We start from the raw sequence: 22,400 nt of genomic DNA, 5'->3' as shown, positions 1-22,400 counted from the left end.
CCCCCTCCCCCTCCCCTCCCCTCCCCCTCATTGAGTGCGCTTCGCCCGAGCGGGATTCGAGCCCCTTCCACTAGCGCTGAACGCGGCGAGTCTTTCGCGCTCCTGGGGTGGGTGGCGCTGGGAGGGAGCCCTGGAGGGGGGGCCGTGGGGGACAGGGGAGCTTTGTCCTGCTGGGGGCTCCTTAAGCACGAGAAGCAGCAGCCTTTGGGGCTGCGGTTGATCTGTGAAACTCCCTGCCACATGATGTGGTGATGGCATCTGACTTCGGTGCCTTTAAAAAGGGAGGTTGGACAAGTTTCTGCAGGTCACAGTATTTCTTTATCTAGTGTGTGATTAGCCTGCGGAACTCCTTGCCACAGGATGTGGTGATGGTGTCTGGCCTGGGTGCCTTTAAAGGGGGACTGGACAGCTTTCTGGAGGAAAGCGCATTGTAGGTGTCAGGCCTTTGTGCGCATGTGCCACCTCCTGGTATTCGAAGGAGGCTGCCGAAGGGTGCCAGGTGCAGCAGAGGGCAGCAGGATGTAGGTCTCTTGTGGCCTTGGTGCTCCCTGAGGCCTCTGATGGGCTACTGTGGGAAGCTGGACTGGATGGGCCTTTGGCCTGATCTAGTGGGGCTCTTCTTACGTTCTTACATCCACTGCTGATTCCTGAGACTCTCTCTACATTCATAGCCACTTCCTAGCTCAGCCTCGGTGTCTACAGAGAGCTGTTGTTTAGTCTGTGGAACTCCTTGCCACAGGATGTGGTGATGGAACCTGGCCTAGGTGCCTTTAAAAGGGAATTGGACAAATTTGTGGAGGAAAAGGCAATCGTAGGTTATAAGCCATGATGGGTGTGTACAACCTCCTGGTTTCAGAAGGCTGTCTCTGAATGCCAGATGCAAGGGAGGTCACCAGGATGCAGTTCTCTTGTTGTCTTGTGTGCTCCTTGAGGCATCTGGTCAGGCTACTGTGAGATACAGGAAGGTGGACTAGATGGGCCTGTGGCCTGATCCAGCTGGGTTCTTCTTATGTTCTTATTTGGGACTAACACAAGACTCATTATTCCTGCTTAAATACGCCAGTCCTAGCGTACACTTAGCACTCAGTACCCATTGACTGAAGGAGGCTTGTTTCCCAGCAAATGCAGCCTGATTGCGATTGTGGAGCCCAATCCTATGCTTCCTACTTAGAAGTAAGTTCCATTATAGTCAATGGAGCTTACTCCCAGGTTAGTATGGATAGGATTGCAGCCTGAGCTTTTGTGGGCCACATTTATTGTGGCAGGGAAGTCACTGACTTTTCACAATGTTTGGAGTCCTGAATTTGCTCCGAGTTTTAATAGTACTGTTTCCCCTAACTTCTACAAGATTTATCCAAAGGCAAAGGGATAAATTGCTATGTTGAAAGATCCCCAAAACTCAGGGTCAGGAAGGATTTATGCAGCTCTTGCTCAACAAAGGGAATTAATCTAACGGTGGAGCAAGATCTCTCATAGGAGGATTCTAGACTATGAATCACTTTCCAGGGCATGAGTTGGAACGCCCTGGGAATAGAGCAGTCTGAGAACTAAATGTGTGTGGCTAGAATCTAGCCCTGGATAGGGAGAGGTCTGTGTTAGAGAAGGCATTATTGGAGGTGTGGCATGTATAAATGTCAGCAAAAAAATGGCACAGGGAGGGTTCAACTCACAACAACTTTGTCTCTGCATTTTCAGGCTACAAGACCCTCCTCTTCCCCACACTCCCATCATGGAGAGATACCATGTTTTAGAGATGATTGGTGAAGGTTCCTTTGGAAGGGTGTACAAGGGACGCCGTAAATACAATGCACAGGTGAGAGTAGAAGAGTATGAATCTTAACAAGTAGGAAAGTTAGCGTGGGGAGAAGTGTTTTGGAAGATACCTAATAAGAAGTGTATCCTGTGGTGCAAATAGTCCTATTACACAGGCCAACACACATTTTGCTTCCTTAAACGTTACACCAATTCCTGGGTATATTTGGGGTGCCAATTCCAAAAATGGCATCTGTTTTGCCCTATCACACCTAGTTTTGGAGACGCGGCATAGCCTCTTTAGTGAATGGTTCAAGCAGCTTCCTCATGAGGAAACCATGGTGTAGACTTCCTCATGAGGAAGCTGCTTGAACGATTCACTAAAGAGGCTATTCTATATCTCTAAAACTAGACATGATAGGGCAAAACAGATGCCATTTTTGGAATTGGCACCCCAAATTCATATCAAACCACCATAAAGTTTGGGAAAAACTTTTCTGACCCTCAATTTTATAGGCCTGTGTTGATGGTTTTTCAGGACTGTAAACAGGCCCGTGGCATCTTTCCATGTTGTTTGTTTATTTAATAGGTGGTGGCCTTGAAATTTATACCTAAAGTGGGCCGATCACAGAAAGAGTTGAAGAATTTGCAGCGAGAAATTGAGATCATGAGGGGGCTTCATCATCCCAACATTGTCCAGATGCTTGATAGTTTTGAGACTGACAAAGAGGTGAGAGGCTTGCTAGGAGACAGTTTTAAAGTGGGGGAACAAGTGTGTACCATTGATCATGTGAAAAGTCCCTAAGGGTGCAGTGGCCTGAAAGTTGCCGTATCTTACTCAACCAAGTAAGTGGTTGAGTGGACTAAGAGTTTGATAACACCTTTTTAAGTAACCGCACCTTGTCTGTGGATGGCTGGATTTCCACGCCACATCTACTGGCTCATGAGCAGTTAAGCTTCTGAGATTTATCAGGAGAATAGGGCATTCTCCAAGGAGCGTCTGAAGAGCTTCCTCATCTACCTCTCAGAGTCTTGAGCCCTCCCTAAGATTCTTAGGCTCAATCCTATGCATGTACAATATACTTGGAAGTAAGTCCCATTATAGTCAGTGGGGCTTACTCTCAAGTAAGTGTGGATAGGATTGCAGCCTAAGATTTTTAGCAAATAATCCAGATGTGGTCACAGCTGCTGCAGCCTCTGTGCCTCTTGCCCGTAGTTTTCTGTTTATCTTGAACAGCACAGATGCTGAGGAAGGTCTAATGGATTGGTTTTTCTCCTCCAGGTGGTGGTAGTTACTGATTATGCTGAAGGGGAACTCTTTCAGATCCTTGAGGATGATGGAAATTTGCCTGAGGAGCAGGTAGCTGTGATCTGAGAGATAAGATACAAGTATATACTTGAACAAGCAAAGGAATGGCTATAGGAAGGGGAGAGTAATAAGACTTTAGGATTTGGGAAGGTTGGATTCTGTTAAGGCAGAAAATCTGCACTTGTGTATGTTGCATAAGCTTGTTGCATGTGAATCTGCTGCCTTGATGTGCGCATTCTAAAAACATGTTACAGTGCTGCTGGAGATCAGCTTTCTGATTAGAAGATTAGACATAAATGGGATTATGTCAGTAGAGATCTGCATTTACCTGTTGCTTGGGAGAGGAGCTGTGATCCAGAATTGAGAAGGATCCAAAAAATAATAAAAAGAACAGAGGGTTTGTGCTTTGAGCTGAAGGACCTACCCACAGCAGAACTGGCCTTGACTGGGTAATATGTTTCTTGTTTCTGTCTCAGGTGCAAGACATTGCCTCTCAGCTGATCTCTGCCCTCTATTACTTGCACTCCCACCGAATCCTGCACCGTGATATGAAACCCCAGAACATCCTGCTGGGGAAAGGGGGTGTGATTAAACTCTGTGACTTTGGGTAAGTGCCTTAACATCTCCCTTTCTCTACCAGTCCCAGGAACTGATGTTGAAAGATTTGTGTTTCTTCTTTCTGGGGAAGGTTTGCTCGTGCAATGAGTATCCACACCATGGTGCTGACATCCATCAAAGGTACTCCACTGTACATGTCCCCTGAGCTAGTGGAGGAGAAGCCTTATGATCACACAGCTGACCTCTGGTCAGTGGGATGCATTCTATATGAACTGTATGTGGGGACACCACCCTTCTACACCAATAGTATCTTCCAGCTGGTTAGTCTGATCATCAAGGATCCAATCAAGTGGCCTAACAACATGAGCCCCAACTTCAAGGTAACTGTATATTGTTTCCATTCTATCTAGTGATTGATATGTGTGTCCTTATTCTCATTTTACCCACTCAATGGTTCTGTGTAGTAGGTTGCCTAGGGCCATGCAGGAAGCATATTAGGTTAGCATAGATTTATAATCTTCCATCTCTGTGTCTAAACCTAGTCATCTACATCATCCACTCTATCACATTCTCTCCATTCCTAGTCCCAACTTGCTTCCTTCAGAGTTAAGACTGGGAGGAAAGTGTACTTGCTAATGAATATGCTGTGATACATAAACATTTCACTGAATATCAATGGAAGCACCATGTTTTTTTACAACATAGTCTGCATTCATGGTTTCAATATTTTTTTTCCTGCAGTACTGAAACAGAACATAGAGATAAATAAAACAAAAATAGAAGGTATTTCTAGCATTCAATTTTAATCAATTTTAATTTTAAGCAGCTTTCTCTATGACTGGATTCAAAATGTCTTTCCAAAAGCAACCAGGAAGTTGCATTGGCTCTGAAATTCTTCTGGTTAAGCTAGCATTTAACACTATGGGCGAGGCAGTGTATGGATGTGCATGTGACTATCTGTCATTATTGTGCAGAGTTTCTTGCAAGGCCTGTTAATGAAGGACCCTCACCAGCGCCTGTCCTGGCCAGAGTTGCTCTATCACCCTTTCATTGCTGGGCGGGTCACTGGTGAGTACTGGCTCTCCCACTTCCATCCATTTTTTCCCCAGTCTGTTTTTTTCCATCTACCTTGCCTTATGGACCTCAGTCTTAGGAAAGCCAATCACTCATCCAGACCTTTTCTTGCAGTGATTGACGACACAGCAGAGCAGGGTATTGCCAATCCTTTCACCAGCAAGCTGCCTCCTGAACTGCAGGCACTGAAAGAGCAGCAGGCGCACTCTCTGGCCCCTCACAGTGGTCTTGCAAAGATCTTGAGGAAGGCTCGGCAGAAGATGGCTCAGGAGGCTCGGCGAAAGGTGAGAGGCAGGGAATGTTGTTCCTGACAAGGGTCCCTTGTAGCATACTGGGGCTCAGTCCATTACAGTTCTACTTGGTCACCTGCTTCTTGACTTCTTACAGGACATGGAGAAACCAAAAGGTCCACCTAAAGGAGAAGTCACCAAAGATGATCAGTGCCACTCATACAAAACCCAACTTGGTCAGACAGCTCCCAGCACTAGAGATCAGAAGCACTCTGCCATGGAAGAAAAGGAGACAGAGTGGGAGCAGAATGAGCCTTCGCCCACGCCTCGGTAAGGAGAAGGGCTTAGAGCAGAGGATGGGATTTGCTTGCTGCTCTGTAGCCTGGTTTCAGTCAGTCATTCCTCTTCTTTGTGAATAGGGAGAACCGAATCACACAGGATTATGAGAAGGAGTTCCCTGAGGAGAGACCAGAAAGTGGCAGAGCAGAGCGACAAGGTAGACGCAGCATCGATACTGTAGATCTGGAGACTGAGGTGATTAGATACCACAATCCTCTGCCTAGTAGCAGGATGTGCCTTCCTGGCCTCTTGATGACCATGGCCTTTATTGACTTACTCTTGCTCCTTAGGAGTTGGATAGTGATGAGGAGTGGCAGCACCTGATGGATGCTACAGATCCTGCACACATGCAGCTGACTGTGCTGCTGAGTCTGCTGCGCGACCCTGCCCTTGTGCAGCGCATCCATAACCGACTCACGGCTTCTGGTCAGCAGGTGAATGGCAGTGCCTAGAAAGAAGAGCTGGGAGTGGGAACTCAGACTGTGTTTGTTTTGCTGTAGTCCAGTTGAGTGAGAGATCTTGCAAGGAGAAGAGGAAAAGAACTTGTGAAAATATCCTTCAGCTGTCAGTCCCCTGTGGCAGCTCTGGGCTGTTAAGATGGTATCTCTAAGAATACGATGAGCCACAGGCTTAAGGGATGAGGACAACACTTGAGAATCCAAAGGATGCTTGTAAAGTTACTGGGCATGGTGAACCTGGAAGGGGAGCTGGGACATGACTGAGGCAGCAATCCTGTGCACACTTTCCTGAGAGTAAGCTCCATGGAGAACAATGAGATTTTCTTATTAGTAGATAACCATAGGCTTGGGCTCTGAGATGTGTAGTTGGGAGAACCGAATGCAGAAGTAATGTATACAGGATGAATTTAGGGATGACATGGACTCAATGGGTTGTCTGATGCTTCTTCAGTACTTTAGTTTAGATTATGGTGCATGGGGAATGTTACTACCTCTGCCACATCTATAAGAGTTAAATATTGATTCCTTCTCCTTTCCCAGGTTCTGGAGGGAATGCTTGAGGGAGCATCTCATCTTCGTCCTGTCCTCCGTGTCATTGGCAATTTGCTCAGTACCCAGTGTGACTCAGAGCTACTATATACCTTTTGCAGTGACATAGAACTGCCACGCTTCCTGGTGCAGCTAGTGAGGAGTATCCTGGAGAGCTTCAATGTTAAGCAGGTAAGGAAAAGGAACTCCTGAGGAGGTTAGCTCGCATTCCAAAAAACCAAAGCATCCAGCTAGGTAGTTGGCAGGTCTTTGTATGGATGGAGCTAGTACACCTTGTGGAATTATAATCCCAGTTTAGTGTACCTCAGGTTGTCTACTCAGAAGAAGAAACTGATTCCCTTAATTCACGAAATTTTGACAGCATCATTTGAAGAATATTTCAGCAAGACCTGAAGTTATGGAGAGCTAGAAACAGGAAGAGAGATGGGTGATGAGCACGGATGAGGAATTTGATTACTGGAAGCCTTCATGGCCTGCTGTGTTTACCATAGATGCTGCCTGCACATTTTAAAATGTATGTGTCCAACCACAACACCTAGAAATGTTTGTTTAAAATTAAGAGTAAGATTATTTGGAAGACTTTTTTTGTCATTTTGTGCTGCAGGCATGGAGTCTTGCAGAACAGCTGCCTATAATGGTTGTAACAGATACTGTCCACCTGTACAGTCTCTAAATTGGACACAGAATTCAACCCACTTTATTCTGAATTGGGTTAGTTTTCTCTTCCCTCGTCTTCTGAAGACAGATGACTCCCACCAGAGATCAGTTCTTCTTGATAATTGGTTCTTTTTCTGGGTTGCCAGTCAGTTGGAATCCAGCCCAAAATAACACACTTCTTTATCTGTTTCACAGCAGCCCTGGTACATCACGCTGCTAATAGACCTAATTGCTGTGATGTCAGCCTACTTTGCCAGTGATTTCAATAGAGATCAGTGTGGAATGAAGCACAGGTAAGGTAGTGATGGGATATATAGGACATGGGGGGAATGGTATTAGTGTCTTAGCAGCAGTGTGGAGTAAGTAAAAGTAAGGCACAAAGTGAAGAGATGTAGCAAAGATGCCTCCTGGAAGCAGCTTTGCTTTCCCGATGATGCCTTGTGCAGCTGTTTAGTTTGAGAACTGGGCATAGCAAATTCTGCCACTAAGTAATTGCTTGCTAATGCAGAGAAACTGAGCTGCTCAGAGGCTGGAAAAGCCTGGGTGCCTTTATTGGGCCAACTGTCATTTTTTGGACTAAGCTCCTATATCTTGTATAAACACAAATGCTTCTTCAGTTTTCAGGCATTCCACAACTCCGCCAACCACTTCTTAATGTTGCTACCTGCATTGTTGGCTCAGCCTACAGATCAGGAAAGCAGGCTGCAAGAGGAAAGCCTCATGGTAAGAGGCTGTTTTTGACCTCCTGCTTTCTCATCTACCCAGATATGTCCTGCCTCAAGTGCTCTCTCTCACTCCCTTTCTGGACCTTTGCTTTGTGCTACCCTGATATATATGCTGCCCTGATCCAAATCCAAACGGTTTGTGTTTTTTCTTTTACTTACCACCATTCAATGGCAGTTGCAGCAAAACCCGGAAGTGCCATTCCTACAGCATCTACTTAAGGGGGTAATGCCTGACTGAAGGTTGGGAACCACTGATCTAAATTGAAGTTTTTCATTATGGTAGTAGATTTAGGGCCCAATCCTATCCAATTTTCCAGTGCTGGTGCAGGTGTGCCAGTAGGGTGTGTGTTGCATCCTGTCATGGAGGGGCAATCACTGAGGCATTCTCAAGGTATGGGAACATGCATTATGGGTTGCATTATGGCTACACTAGAGCTGGAAAGTTGGATAGGATTGGGCCTTTATTCTTTAGGGAAACAATGCTGGGGTATAAATTAGATAAGAAAAGCCCTTTGGATCAGATTTATTTATTTATTTACTGCATTTATATTTCTCCGCAAAGGGACCCAAGACAGCTTACAACAGTAAATAAAATAATACAGAAACATAAACAATTAAAAACACAATTAAAAACGCTTCACAAAACGTCTTTAAAACATTTTGTCTTTAAAGCAATCGGACATTAAAAGAGTAAAAAGAGCAACCGTAGCAAGCCTGTGAATAAGAGCCCCAAGCCTGTGAACCAGATGACCAAGAACTCAGAAGGCTTGTCTAAAAAGAAATGCCTTCAGGCCTTGCCAGAAAGTTTCAGGAGAGGGAGCAGTTTGTAAATGAACGGGGCTGTATAGGGCTTTAAAGGTCAAAACTAACACCTTGGGCCCAGAAATGAATGGGCAGCCACTGTATCCACCAGAGAAGCGACCCGACAGAGTTGAACCACCTACCTCCAATAACTACACGGGCTGCCACATTCTGCACTAAATGCAGTTTCCGAGCGGTATTTAAGGGCAGCCCCACATAGAAGCCCTTACAATAATCTAACCTCGATGTCACCATGGCATGGATCACTGTGGCTAGGTCTGCATGATCCAAGTACGGCTGCAGCTGGCGCACCACCCAAAGCTGAGCAAAGGCCCCCCTGGCCACAGCCGCCACCTGGAAATCCAGGAGCAGCTGTGAGTCCAGGCGGACCCTCACGCTGCGGACCTGCTCCTTCAGGGGGAGTGCAGCCCCATTCAGTGCAGGCTGATACTCCAGCACCTGCATCGAGGATTTCCGAACCAGGAGAGCCTCTATCTTATCCGGATTTAATTTCAGCTTGTTAGCCCTCATCCAGATCCCAACCGCCTCCAGATAGTGCTCCAGGTTGAAGGTCAGTCTAGTCTACCATTTTCTGTTTGCTGCAGGAAGTCTTCAATTGGTGCATGAAGACAGTAGCCCTCTCAGGCTGTTGCTCCCTTGCTGCTAGTGTTCGGTGGCACACTGCCACCAAGATGCAGGTTCCCATTTAGGATGTATTTAACCGTTGTGGCTAACATGTTCATAGAACTGTTATGTATGGATTTTCCTACTCCTCTTTTGAAAGCCATCTGAGCCTGCAGTTGTTACCATATCTTGTGGCAGTGAATTCCATAGATTTATTGTGTTGTGATCTTTTTTTAAAAAAAAGAAATCAAACTTGGAATCATTGTACTCTGTTCCCTAGGATATCATCAAGAAGTCAAACAGAACTTTAGAGACAATTGGAAAAGAACAGATATAGTAGGGGAAATGTTCTAGTCCTGATTTTGGAATTTTGTGCTAATTAATCGCTTCTCTTAATACATGAATTTGCCGATCTGGGAGGAACACAATTGCCACCTACCTCTTGTTATCTGCAACTCTGCCCTTGTTATCCATGAATACTGTACCAGTGTAGTTGTGGTGGGAAAGGGCTCAGTGCAGCTATGAGCAGGCAGGCGAGGGTGAGAGAGATTGTGGGAGGAGGAGGAGAAGAGACAGTGGCCCTCTCACAAGCAGAAGGTGGAACTCTGAGGCCTTGTTGCTGGGCCAGCTACCTTCCATGAGTTGAGGGATAGCCAGCATAGAGAAACCATCATTGCTGCAACTATCAGCACATTGAGGGATATCCAGCACAGAGGAGGAAGCATCAGATGTTGAAGATGTTAATGAGCCCTCACTATCACCCAGCTCTCTAGACTTCAGGTTAAGATTCAGGTTCATAAAGTTCATATGTATGGTGAAGAGAGTCCTCTGGAACCTAACCCCATTTGTCCCATTGGCTCAGTGATCTGCTAATTTGGTATCCGCTAGGTTTTCCAGGAACCTAATCCTAGCAGATAATGAGAACTGAGTGTATGTTTTTAAAAAATCTACTGAGGCAGTGGAGCATCTAGAAAAATAAGGGAATTGGGAAAGGACTTGAGGCCCTTCAGTCTCACTGCAAGGTTGGTTTTCTAGCCCTGCAGTGTTCCTTATAGTTCCTTTCTGTGTGTTCTTAATTTTCCATCACCCTTCTCAAAAGGTGGTTATCAGAGTCTAGCGTAGCATTTCAGCATATGTTAACAGAGACATATGTCTCCTTAACATATGTTAACAGCATATGTTAAGGAGAGCTCGTATGTTGAGCTCTCCTTTCAGATGTGCATTTGCTGAGAGCCCATTACAGTTATACTGACCTTAGCAGCACAGCTTATGTACATGGGTATCTGGGCAGTGTTTTCTTTTCTCTCTCCTAGTACTGCTCCATCTACATTGTAAAGATTAGCACTTATCTTTTACTCTTGCAGTGCTTCGTCCACTTGTGTGAGAGCATGGATGGCACCTGCCCCTCTGTCTCCATCCCCTTCTACACTAGCCTACTTCAGGACCATCGTCCCCTGTTGGATGCATTCTGCCATGGTACTAGCAGTGAGCAGCCGACTCAAGAAGGTAGCAAATACTGCTGCATTTTTCAGGATGGTGTGAAATGTGTCCTGTATCTCCCCCAAGTATACCATTTTTCCAGTTGTGTTCATGATTGTTTGCTGCCTCTCTTATATTTACTGCCAATTAGCTGGGATTGCATAGTGAGGGACAATCACATAGTGAATATGACAACGTCACTTCACAAAACCAGTCAGGCTTTGCTGCATGGTAGTATCACTGAGGGCAAATGAAGCTACAATTGCCTTCATAATGTGGGAAGAGCAGTGGGGCATGAATATGTTTTCTTTGTCAAGACAACCAGGCCAATACTCCCTGTCTTGCCACACTGCAGTGCTGTGAAACTGCCACAGTGCAGCTTGGCAAGACATCATGTTGACCCCAGGTTCCTGTTTTACAGTGCTGCCCTGTCACAATTTTATTGCAGTGCAGTGAGAAAAAAGAGTGCACACTTGATTGCTTTGGCAGTGGGGACAAGTTCCCTCTTCACCGCACCACTGCGCCGACAGAATCAGAAACATTAACATTTTGCATCCTTTTGAACCCTCGTAGAAAAACTCACCAAAAGGTGGCACACTCCTGGAGTAGTAGGTGGTTTGCAAAAGCATCCATGAAAATTGGCTCTTCATTCACCTCGCTAACCCTCCCACCTTAATCCCTGATGATCTAGTTCTGCTAATGCCCTTTAATTTCAGTTCTCACCACCTCCATCATGATGTCTCTGCTTTACCCTTAACCTTTCCCTGACAACATTCCTTAATGTTGTATTTGAATTCAATTCATTATGCCCTGAATGCTAGTGATGAGTGTGCATTCCTTTGCCCGTGGCAGAGTTTGATCCCCTGGGCTTCACATAGCCCAGTTCACCCTTGCCTTATCTGCATATGATTTGCACCATGCTACAATTTCCCTCATATTCTCATCCTGCCAGGCAGCTATAACGTATGTGCATCAGTTTTTGATGCCTTCATCAAGTTCTTGAGTATTGGAACCAGTCCCCACTTTTTTACTATTTTGGAAGGTTGGAACATGTTCCATCCTGATGCCCTCCTGCCTCCAGTCATGTTCTCTTGTATTTTAAAGCAGGGCTTGATGAGCCAAGGTTCACCTTGGCCCTATTTTGAAGCTGAGTCCTGGATCATGCATAAGCATAATCTTTGAGCACGGGCAAAAGTGCAGCCAACCTCCATGAAGTATTGGGGGCAATACTTTTGCCTTCACAGGCCCATGCAGACATGCACCAGCTGTATCGCCCATTCGGCCTTCAGGGGCTTAACCCAAGGCAAGGGAACATGTTCCTGAGTAGGAACATGTGGGATGCAGCAGGTGCCACATTGGTGCCACTGCATAGAGAGTTATGGTGCTGCTAACTCTTAGTGTTTCTCATGCCAAGGTGTATATCACCCATTAGCGTTCTTTTCTGTGTCATTTGGCAGTCTGATGTATATAAACCTATTGGTTTCTACCCTGGTTTTTCCTCCTGTAACAGTGTTGCCAAAGGAAGCCAAGTTGGTACAGAACTGTCAATCAGTGGCAGCTGCCTTTATTGGTGCCCTGGCTGCATCCTGTGGCATTCCAGGAGGACACACCACTTGTCATAAGGCCAAAAAACAGGTGGGTGTTTTCTTTGTCTTTATACTTCTGAACAGCCTACAGCTCAACTCTTTCCCCGCCCCATGGGGGACACTGTAATGATGTTAGCACTGATTGTGCTGATTTCCACTCTCCGTAACACAGAGGGTCAAGGTGAATTGCCAAGATTATTGCCTGATGTTTGTTACCCTGCAGGTGGCCAGTAGTTAGTTTGCAGTTCCTTTCCCCACTGAATTATGTCCTTGACATATACCATATGTGAGCCCCTTGGTGTCCAGAGAGGAATTAAAGGCTCCTCACTGTAAATCCAGTTGCTTTTTATGTGACAGGAAGCTGAAAAGGTTGTCAAAGTGTTTGATTGGAATACACCTGAACATCTCTTCATCCAACAGAGCATCTCAAGATAAAGATCTAGGAGGAGAGCTCTCTTCTCTCTCCTTCTCCTCACTTCTAGACAGCTACAACAATATGACAGGATCTGCAGAGTCCTGGACTGAAAGATTCTCTTGGGGGTTTCCTTTCAGATCTCCCAGCAAATTGCTGAGCAGCTTACTGAGGAAGGTAACCAGCTGCGGCCAAACCTCCTCTTGGGACTTAAATGCCCTGCCTCTTCTCTGAATGTGCTAAAGGTAACACTTCTTCCTGTGTTCCTTTTGTTTCTGTAAGGGTCAGAGATGCCCAGGTCACCTTATCCTTTCCTGCAGTGTGCCTTAAAGCAATGTGCCTCAACCTGGAAGGGCGAGATGATGCTTTTTGGTAACCCCAACTTGTTCTGTCTTCCAATATCCAGGTTCTCTATGCCTGCTGCCATGTCAGTCAGACTCTGTGCCATAGCTTAGCAACAGAAGAAGTACTGAGTTCCCTGATCTGTCACCTGCAGGGCAAGGTGGGCAAATGTTTATTTTTTGGTTCATGCAAAAAGAACTGTCTGGGCATGGACATATATGAGGTCTCAGCCCTAAGAATGCTAGAGAAGGCTGGAGAGTTCCTGGGCAGGGAGTAAGAAATGATACTGAGGAGAAGAAGATGGGAGAACAGGAGAGACCATACAGGAGAAGAAGGAAAGTCCAAAGGGTGTGGGTGGTAGAGAAGAGGCACTGAGATATCCATGGCCTTGAAGTGAAGCACTGTGGGAGGAACTTCCATTTGGGTTGGATACAGAATGAGTAGGTGGCTTGTGGGGCCATGTGTGTGCTGAGTCTTGTCTCTTTGAAAGGTCCTACTGGCTGAAATGGCCCAAGAACAGGCAACTGAAGCCTCCCTGAGACTCCTCTCCCTGCTGCTCCTCCAGCTACAGATCCTCCCATCACGGTAAGTGTTGTTGTGTCAACACTTTTACATGTTTGCTGTGATCCACTTGAAAATGGAAGGAGAACTAGAGACTTCACTTGTTAGCACTGATTGGTGGAAAGGGAATGACCCCCACAAGGACAATGGTTCATCTTCCTCTGGAGGCACATGACAGAAAATCAAGATCATCCTACCTTCGTGGTAATGGAGTCTCTTTGGGGCATATGTGCCTGGTTGAGATCTTAATGTTCTAGCATGTTGCCAAGGGCTGCTGAGCTACTGGGTTTAAAGCAGGGTCCTGTTAGGGAGCACATTCCTCTGAGTGAGTATTGACTCTCCCAAGAAGGTGAGGGCTTTGCTTAGTTGTCATAACCCTCTTATGCTGTTGTTTCTTGTGGTGTTTTAGGCTTGACATCATAGTGAAAGAGACCATGGAGCTCTTCAGTCATGCAGCAACTACCTCCATTTTTGTGAGTCATCTCAATAATGAGCTCTGGGGGAGAATTTATAATTTTTTATACCATTTCCCTAGGCGCCCTGGCCATTGTCTGACCAATAAGAGGCACTTTATGTATGCGGACATGTTATAGTAGGTGACCAGTGTTATTTGCAAGGAAAAGTCAGTGTGTACTTTTCCCACACTCCCTTGAAGGTCTCACAGGTAGAATTCAGTGGGCTGTGAAATGGAGGCAGCCCTAACAGTTCCTACCCATTGCCTGGCTGTTCCCATGTCTAGCCAGGGATATCACAATTGGAACCCTGTGAGGGAGAAAACAGTCCAGGGATTCCCATGTGGAGTCTAATCTCCACATTTGCATCTGCTGGAGGAAGAGGATGTTCTAGCTATTCCCACTCCCAGAGATGTAGGAACAGTGTTGTTGGTTTAAGAAGTGGCTGAGGTCCCCCTTTCCATGCAGAGTGCTGCAGGATTGCTACTGACCCACCTTAGCCAGTATGGGGCTGCTGTGCAACTTGGGCGAGAGGAAACCTTGGCAGCTGTAGCTACTGCACTTGCGGGACCTGCAGAGGTAAGTGACCAGCACAACAGAAGGACAATTTGGGACACAGAGTCTTCTGGCTGCATCATGTATAGTGCCTGCCTCTGAGTTCCAACAGTCTGCTCTGACCCAGGTATAATTCTTGTGTTGTATCTTGCAGCTCTGCCTGCCACCTCCCATGGGAGCTGGCTTCTATGATGGGCTCCTGCTCTTGCTGTTTCAACTGTTAAGCCAGGTATGAGCTTTCTTCATCCATGTTCCGCTAAGCAGCTGCTTTGTGTTCTGGAAAGACAGCAAGTATCGGGACATTTTGAAAATGTCTTTGCTTCCCTGGTACGGTGGGACAGGGCAAGAAAGGAGCTGCTTCGTACCTAGCACCACAGTTTGAGCCAATAGAGAGAGGGCACTTACACAGGCTGTGCCCTTCCTGCTTAATAGACTTGCTTGGAAAGTCTTGATGTAACTGGTGAGGCAGTTACATCATAGGAGAGAGCTTGGAGCAACAGTGTGGGATCTAGAAGAAGACTTACAGGTCCCTCAAGCCTGCAGCCGTGATCATGCAAATATGGGTCACTCCCAGACTTTATTCCAGGGCTTGTCAACTTTTTTGCACATTATAGTGGGACTGTGACAATGAAATGTGGTGCCTGAAGACATTCAACCAGATTGTATATAATCATCTTGTTTTCAGATCATTTTTTTCTAAGGAGCCATATGAATTAGAAGTTGGAGCTGTTCTTTTTTTTTAAAAAAAAAGAGCATGCAAAGAGTCTTGGGATTCTGCAGACTTTTTTTCATACTAGAAGTGATATGTTGCAGTTTGTAGTATAACTTGCAACTATGAAGATTGTTAAATTCCATAGTACAACAGGAAAGGCAGCTTAGTTCCTGGTCTTCCTTGGGCTTATTAGGTCCTTCTGCTAAAAGTACTAAACTGTGTGCAGCAGTCCCACAAAGTACAAGCATGAATTCTTTCATTTTAATTGCAGATGGTGAAAGAGTGAGGTGAAAAAGTCTTTCAGGAGTGAGGTGGGATAGAAATCTTTAAAAATATATAAGTAAAATATAGACTCTTGTCCAGTAGCAAAGGGAGCATCTAAGGAGCAGAGATGTTCATGCTAAGTTAAATCACTAGCTGCAGTGATTTGAGGTCTATCCCTCTTCTTCTCTTAGAGTGATGCAGCAGTAGTCAGGGAGTTTGCTAGGTCAGAACTTTGGAGCATTGCATGGCATCGCTTTGCCATGGTGCTCCATTTGACCGGTGAGGAGCCTGTGATGGAAGGCGACACCCCAAGAGTTGGCCAGCATGCACCAGAACCAGAATGGAACCTCATCTCATCACAAGGTACTAAGTTGATTTTAATACAAGATTCCTAAATTACCCAAGTTAATGTTCACCACCTGGCCTCCCAGGCCCCTCTTTACATCACCTCATTAGAGTCAGAAGATGAGTCTGACATACATCATTAGAGTCATACATACATACATGTATGACTCATACATCATGTATGAGTCATACATGATGACTCATGTATGAGTCATACATACATACATACATACATACATCATTAGAGTTAGAAGATGGACTCTAGGAGGTTCCAGTCTTCCAAAAGTTATAGGGAAGCCCATCATCATGCTGCTAGACTTGGGTATCACAGTCACTTTTAGATTAGGGAGGACAGGGAGCGTTGAATGAATAGATCAGGATTATTTACTCTCACCTCATGCCCTGTAGGTACATTGCTGTTCCTCAGCCTGGCCCTACTCATCTTTACCCGAGAACCTCACCAGTGTCTTTTGCAACTAGCACAGCCCAATGGGATAATAATGGCAACCCTGAACAAGCTGCTTGACCCTGACTTCCTGGAATATTTGACACAGAGGTGAGTTATAGATAATCCAGAGTTAACCTATAGAAAGAACAAAATGAGCATAGCAATGAGGTGCTAAAGACCCAAATTTGAGGTGGGAAGGGAGGAAGGAGGATTTGAGAAAGAAAGGGAATAGAAATGTGATACTCTTATGTTATCTAGCACAGCCCCATGGTTTCCCTCACTCTCAGCCATGGTTTCACTCATCTTATTTCTATGGTTGCCATTTTCGACAAGAAAGTTGCCACCAGAAGTAGGAGAGGACATGCCCTCTCAAATTTGTCTGTCTTACTATGCTCGTTCGTGGGAGTAATGTTGCATGTATTCAATATTCCTATCTTCTTATGTACAATTTTTTCCTTGCCTTCTTCCCCCCAGTCCAGACACTCGGTATATTTGGTTTCTCATTTTGGAAATATCAAATTAGAACAATTGGAATAAGTGGTCATACCTATTTAAGCCTATGTGTGGATTTACAAATCTGGTGTGATTTCATTTGAGCATTTTTGTTTCTTTTATGTAAAATGTATGTAGGGGCTTGGCTCAGAGATTCCTTCCAGTTGGTGTTTAATGGCTGAAGGCCAGGGAGGACAGTCACCATGCAGCCACCATTTAACAGGGAGTGGACTTCTTTAGGTGTCTGGAATTTACTGCTGTAACCCAAATATAGTTCTGTTCCAAGTATGCTCACCCTGGATGTTGACATCTGATTCATTGCTACTTTTCTTTTTATCCCCAGGCAGGTGTGGGAGGATGGTGATCCATACCTGGTGCCGGCTGTTGTACTCCAAGTCTGTCAGGTCTTCTGTTTCCCTTTCGCTCTGGAGATGGACCCTGAAACCTTAGACCTTATCATGATGGGTCTGAGGGACTCTGAGATCCCTGCCCGGTTACTCCAGGTGAAATTTTCATGGTTCCACTACAGTCTTTTTAAGTTTTCGAAAAGTGCTGGCAGAGGGGAGGATCTTGCCTCTCTTCCCACAGAATGTGACCTCTGCCTAGCCATACCAGTTGTGCTTTAAATAATCTTTCCTTCATCTTCATGGTGGTTGTGTTTGGGAAAAGATCCTCTTAAAAAAAATTTTCATAGAAACAATGTCCTTGAACCAGAGCAGAGATGGCTGTGAGGTTGGAAAGTGTAATGCTGTCATGCAATCATAAGGGCCTTTACTTAGGCATCCCCTTTAAAGAGTTGTTCTGCTTTCCACAGTTGCATTCATTTGTATGCTTTCTTCCCACTTTAGGTCTGCATTTGCCATCTTCCCTTCTCTGAGACAGAGTTGCCATTGAGTCTCCTATGTCGTTTGGTGCTGTGTGATGAGAAAGTCATTGAGCAGGTGGTGAGGGTAGCTGCCTCAGAGGATGCCATTGCCTTCTTGTCATCTGTTTTATCATCAGATCAGGTCACCCTTACTGCAGACCTGCTCTCTCTGCTCACCCACGTGGCCCGGGCGGGCCCAACTCACTTGCCTTTCCTGCAGAGGCTTCTGTGTGGCTCAGACTCAGCCTATCACCCCCTGAGCCACCTGCTCTGCCACCAAGAACACCCCCTCCGTGCCAGGGCCTGCAGTCTGGTGGGCAATCTGCTACGCCATGGACATGGGTTTTCTCAAGTGCTGTGGGGCCAGGCCGGGCTGCTAGAATGTCTGTTTGATCGACTTTCAGATGAGGATGAACTGGTGCGCCGTTCAGCCAGCTTTGCTGTTGGCAATGCAGCCTATCAGGCTGGCCCTCTTATGCAGGCGCTTAGTAAAGCAGTTCCTTGGGTTGTTCGGCTCCTCAGTGATCCACAGGCCAAGACTCGTTGCAATGCAGCTTCAGCACTGGGTAACCTGGGCCGACAATCAGTGGAGCTGGAGGATTTGCTGATCCAGAACAGAGCACCTGATCTTCTGTTGGATGTGGCTTGCCATGACTCTCAGCCAGCTGTGCAAGAGGCTGCACTCATTGCTCTCCGAGCCATTAGCCAACAGCCCAAGATCCACCAGGTATTGGCACTCAATCAGCTTGGCAGCTGGGGACAGGGGAGCACTATGGCCTCTCAGCCAGCTGGGGCCATTTTGATGTCAGGAAACATTGCTGTGCTTTAATTAATAGGGTTCAACACCAGCAGTCAAAGGCTTGTCAGGTTGTTTGCAATGGGGATAGTGAAGCCGAGGGTTAAATTAGCTTTGCTTGGTTGTCAAGAATTGGAATGAGCTTATGGGCTAGGACCAAAAAGAAAGTATAATGGGTTAAATTCTTAGGAAAAAGCTTGAAAACTCTTCTGCCATTTCAGTTGCTAGTATCAGATGCCACAGAAGAAAGGGAAGTTTGGAGGAGTGCCATTGTGTTGTCTTGACTAACATTCCACTGAAAAAGCCCATAAGGACATCCAGAGTATAACAGACTCTGTTTACTGTCCTAACTAGCAAGCATTGCTGTGACTGCTTCTGTTCCATCCTTTCTTGAACTGTTAGACATTATTGGATTCCATACCACCCTGCAGCTGGAAGTGCAGCAGAGCAGATGTCACTTTCATGAAAAAGAAAACTTTGTGTAGACTTGGTCCCTTAGCTTGTGTTAGGGCAGTGGTTCTCAAATGTTTTAGCACTGGGACCTACTCTTTTGAATGACAGTCTGTTGGGACCTGCCATAAGTGATGTCATGGCTGGAAGTGACACCATCAATTTAGGCTTCAAATCTAAGCCATGATTAGCCAAAGGTCCCATTACACAGCGCACTCGTTCTTTTATTTTGCATAGCTTGGAATTCAAACATGCCAGCTCTGAAGTAAAAGCAGGATATAGATGGATCCTTTTCCCATCCTTACAGCCCTTTCCAGCGTACCATCTTCCCACCTGTTCAGGGTAAAGCTCCATGCCTGTCTCCCATCAGGATCCCACCCTGCCCAGCAGCTCTGTATCCTGTATTTTTACCTCTGTATTTTCAATGGTGGCTGAGCTAGGTGACCCACCTGAAATTGGCTCATGCCCCATCCAGTGGTTCAGTTTGAGAAATGCTGTGTTAGGGCATCCAACAGTTTCTCTTTTAAAAACTTTAAAAACAGTTTCTCTTTTAAAACTTCTCTTTTAAAAACTATGCCTGTTCTTTGAGAGTTTTGTCAGTGTTCTCTTTACCAAGCAACCAAGATACTATAGAACTTTACCAAAAGTATTTAGCTTCTTTCCCAGTTTTGGCCTTGTTGACTTAGTTTGCCCCCACCCCCCAATTCATCACACCTTAAGAACACTGTGTGTGTATAACACAGGGCCACTATGTAACTGACATGCTCTCCTTTCCAGGTGCTGGTATCACTCAGAGCAAGTGAGAAGCTAGAAGCCCTTTCCTTTAGTGAATCTCAGGCTACTGCCTATAACAGCCCTCAGCCCTCATCAACAAGGCATTGCAAGAAATTGATCCACTTTCTACAGCCTGCACACAGTGCTTGAGAGTTGGAAATGGGTGTTCCTTTTCTTCCCTCTCAAGAGTGGAGTTGCGCAGGATCATGGAATGGAAAAGGCTACTGGAGGTACTTTCTCAGACTGGCCTTCAGTGTATCTCAATGTCAGGACTCTTGCCTATCTAACTGAAGTTGGAAGAAGATATTACAGCGCTCTGGATATCTCCTATAGACTGTTTTCTGGCATCTGAATTGAAATGTGCTTTGTTTAGTAAGGGCACAGTCCAGCCTGCCTTCTGCTCTACCAAATCATGTGTGAATACCACCCTGTGCCTCTTTCCTATTGCAAATGAGTCAGGGGGAAAAACAAACCGCATGCTGTACTCTTACCTAAGGGGGACTGTACCACCTCATTCATGTATAGGAAATCTTATCCTAGCACATGCTGCATCAAGTGCATTGGAAACACTGTTTTTCATTCAGCTGGTTCTCCAGAAACTTGTTTTAATAGTCATCTGTGCTCAGCAGCAGGAGAGAAGAAAGGACAGTCGTATTGACAGCCAAAATAAGATAGTCCTTTAAGGTTTTGCAGGGTGCCTTTTGCAGGTCAGAAATTAGTTTGCATTTTTAGTCTTGGCCTATGGGTAGACCAACCCCCTTCAGGGCTGATCACAATGCACTCTTCTTCTGTACACCAAGATTTCAGCTTGTTATTTATCAGGGAATTGCTAGGAATCTACATAAGGCATTTTGTATTAAAACTCCATCTCTTCTCAGAAACAGGACTGCTTATTTAAGCGTTGTAGAAGGAAGCTGTCTGAGGAATCTCTTCTTCTGGGCTAATGTCCTGTTCTCTAGTCAGAAAACTGCATGCAAGTTTTGCACATAATCTACATGCTTTGAGTGGTTTACACAATTGGAAATGTGGTATGTTTTGTTTCTGTGTCAGTAGTTGAAGGCTGGGATGAAAGTACTTGATATACTTTTGTATAGATAGGAAGGACAGAAGCATACAGTACTGAATGTATATACAGTACATTCCCTACAGTACTATAGGGAAAGAAAGACATAATGCCTAATACAGAGATTACCAAGATTTCTGACACTTCCCCCTCCATCACTAATGTGACCGTTTTGCTCTTTGAAATAAAAAGAGAGCTACTTTAGTATGTAGGAGTTGAATTAACCTCTAGTTAACCATTTCTACAAGCTTAGCACTGTTTTGAAAGTCCAGTAGTTTGTATATTGTACTTGAACAAATTTCAAGACAATTAATGCACATTCACACATATCAGTGTTTCTTGGTAGAATAGCATCCGTGCTCATAAGTAGGCCGTGCATCAGCATTACTATGTATGAGACCTGCTTGCTTGCTTATGAACAGAAGCAAGCAAGTCTCGTATGCAGCAAGAAAAGGGTGCAAGGGAACTAAATGTAAGTGATTGGGCTCTGTGGCCTAGAACTCACAAGACAAAAAGAATAATGTATCTTCCCTGTGCACAGGAATGAGTATGAGGGAGAGGTCCTGTAGAATCAAGGGCAGCCAGATGTGGCTATTTCATCTACTAGGCAAAGAGGCTCTTTGTTACGTGATGCTCCTCTTGTATTTAGCAGGGGGAAAGTAACTTTCCCTGTTTACCTCAGCACAGTGTCTTTTCTAGTGGCTGTCTGGTGGTGTTCCTTCTGCATCTTTTTAGATTGTGGGCCCTTCTGGGACAGGCAACCATTTGGTCATTTAATTTTCTCTGTAAACCACTTTGTGAACTTTTTTGTTGAAAAGCAGTATACAAATATTCTTAATCTGCTTTGAGGATCTATCAGAACAAGACAGGGTGTTGACCAAGGTTTCTGAGCTGTACAACCAAACTTAGCTACTTGAGGACATATGCCATATGCCTTCTTCTCTCCTCTGCCCATTACTGCTCTTCCAAAAAAAAATAGTAATATATATACAATAGAAAATATTGTTAATATGGTCAAAGGGAGATAAAGGCTTAGAGGCAGTTCATCTTTGAGAAAGCATTTAGAGACAGTGGAAATTCTTAAACTGAACAGTTGTAAACCATGTAAGAGAAATTAAGGAGAAACCATGTGCCTATTTCACTGGGCTTTTAGTAACACACTTATAAAAGAGCACCAACTGTTGCTCCTCTGTTTTACAAGAACCGAGTTCAAAGGCATGAGGGAGACAGAATGCCATGTCAGGAAAGGAAATCCATATTATCACCTGTAGTGCCTCGAAAGCTTGGCCTGTTGGACTGTATTCCTCTGTCAAAAAGCATTTGGTCCTGCGCAAAGTAATGTTTCTACTACTTAAGAGTGTTCTCCTCCCATTGGGTCTTTTCTCAGTTCAGGCTATTACCAGTCTGGCTTGGAGACTCCCACTGCTATTATTGCCATCCCTATCCACTGTCTGTTCCTGGAGGGAAGGGGGGGGGGCTGTTTGTCAAACTACATGATACTTAAGCCAGTTGAACCACCATATCCAGCTCAGAGCACTTCTCTGACAAGGGGGAATAGCCAGAGTGGTAGACAGTGAATTGTCAGTATTGTCTACATGAGCAAAATATAGGGAGAGCAGAACTTGAAAGCATATACAAAATTGCACTAACTTACAGCATGATAATGGTATTTGTACTCTTACAATAACTACAGATTGCAGGCCCAACATGGTAAGTACAGCCTGATTT

The 22,400-nt window shown here is 45.2% G+C and overlaps 1 protein-coding gene across 3 annotated transcripts; it reads left to right on the top strand.

Annotated features, from left to right (window-relative positions):
- Window positions 1-31: 31 nt before the first annotated feature.
- Window positions 32-21,616, top strand: STK36 (serine/threonine kinase 36). 3 transcript variants are annotated; one of them, XM_066611628.1, is made up of 27 exons: window positions 32-107; window positions 1,696-1,813; window positions 2,342-2,482; window positions 3,035-3,112; window positions 3,538-3,668; window positions 3,750-3,999; window positions 4,594-4,687; window positions 4,808-4,977; window positions 5,081-5,253; window positions 5,343-5,457; window positions 5,553-5,696; window positions 6,261-6,440; window positions 7,125-7,219; window positions 7,544-7,649; window positions 10,441-10,582; window positions 12,066-12,190; window positions 12,694-12,798; window positions 12,960-13,055; window positions 13,386-13,480; window positions 13,866-13,929; window positions 14,377-14,487; window positions 14,618-14,692; window positions 15,631-15,802; window positions 16,193-16,340; window positions 17,068-17,227; window positions 17,573-18,316; window positions 19,613-21,616. In XM_066611628.1, exons 2-27 carry the CDS (start codon window positions 1,730-1,732, stop codon window positions 19,757-19,759), a joined length of 3,945 nt encoding a protein of 1,314 aa, XP_066467725.1. In that variant the 5' UTR covers window positions 32-107; window positions 1,696-1,729; the 3' UTR covers window positions 19,760-21,616. The 3 variants fall into 3 exon arrangements, with proteins under 3 accessions (XP_066467725.1, XP_066467724.1, XP_066467726.1); XM_066611627.1 differs by having other exon boundaries at window positions 7,122-7,219; XM_066611629.1 differs by lacking the exons at window positions 32-107; window positions 1,696-1,813; window positions 2,342-2,482; window positions 3,035-3,112; window positions 3,750-3,999 and having other exon boundaries at window positions 3,586-3,668; window positions 7,122-7,219.
- The last annotated feature ends 784 nt before the right edge of the window (window positions 21,617-22,400 follow it).

This window comes from Tiliqua scincoides, chromosome 1 (genome assembly GCF_035046505.1).
Source record: "Tiliqua scincoides isolate rTilSci1 chromosome 1, rTilSci1.hap2, whole genome shotgun sequence".
In the NCBI taxonomy this organism is placed as follows: Eukaryota; Metazoa; Chordata; class Lepidosauria; order Squamata; family Scincidae; genus Tiliqua; species Tiliqua scincoides.
The sequence above is the reverse complement of the archived record's forward strand: the minus strand, read 5'-3'. Positions and strand labels throughout refer to the sequence as shown.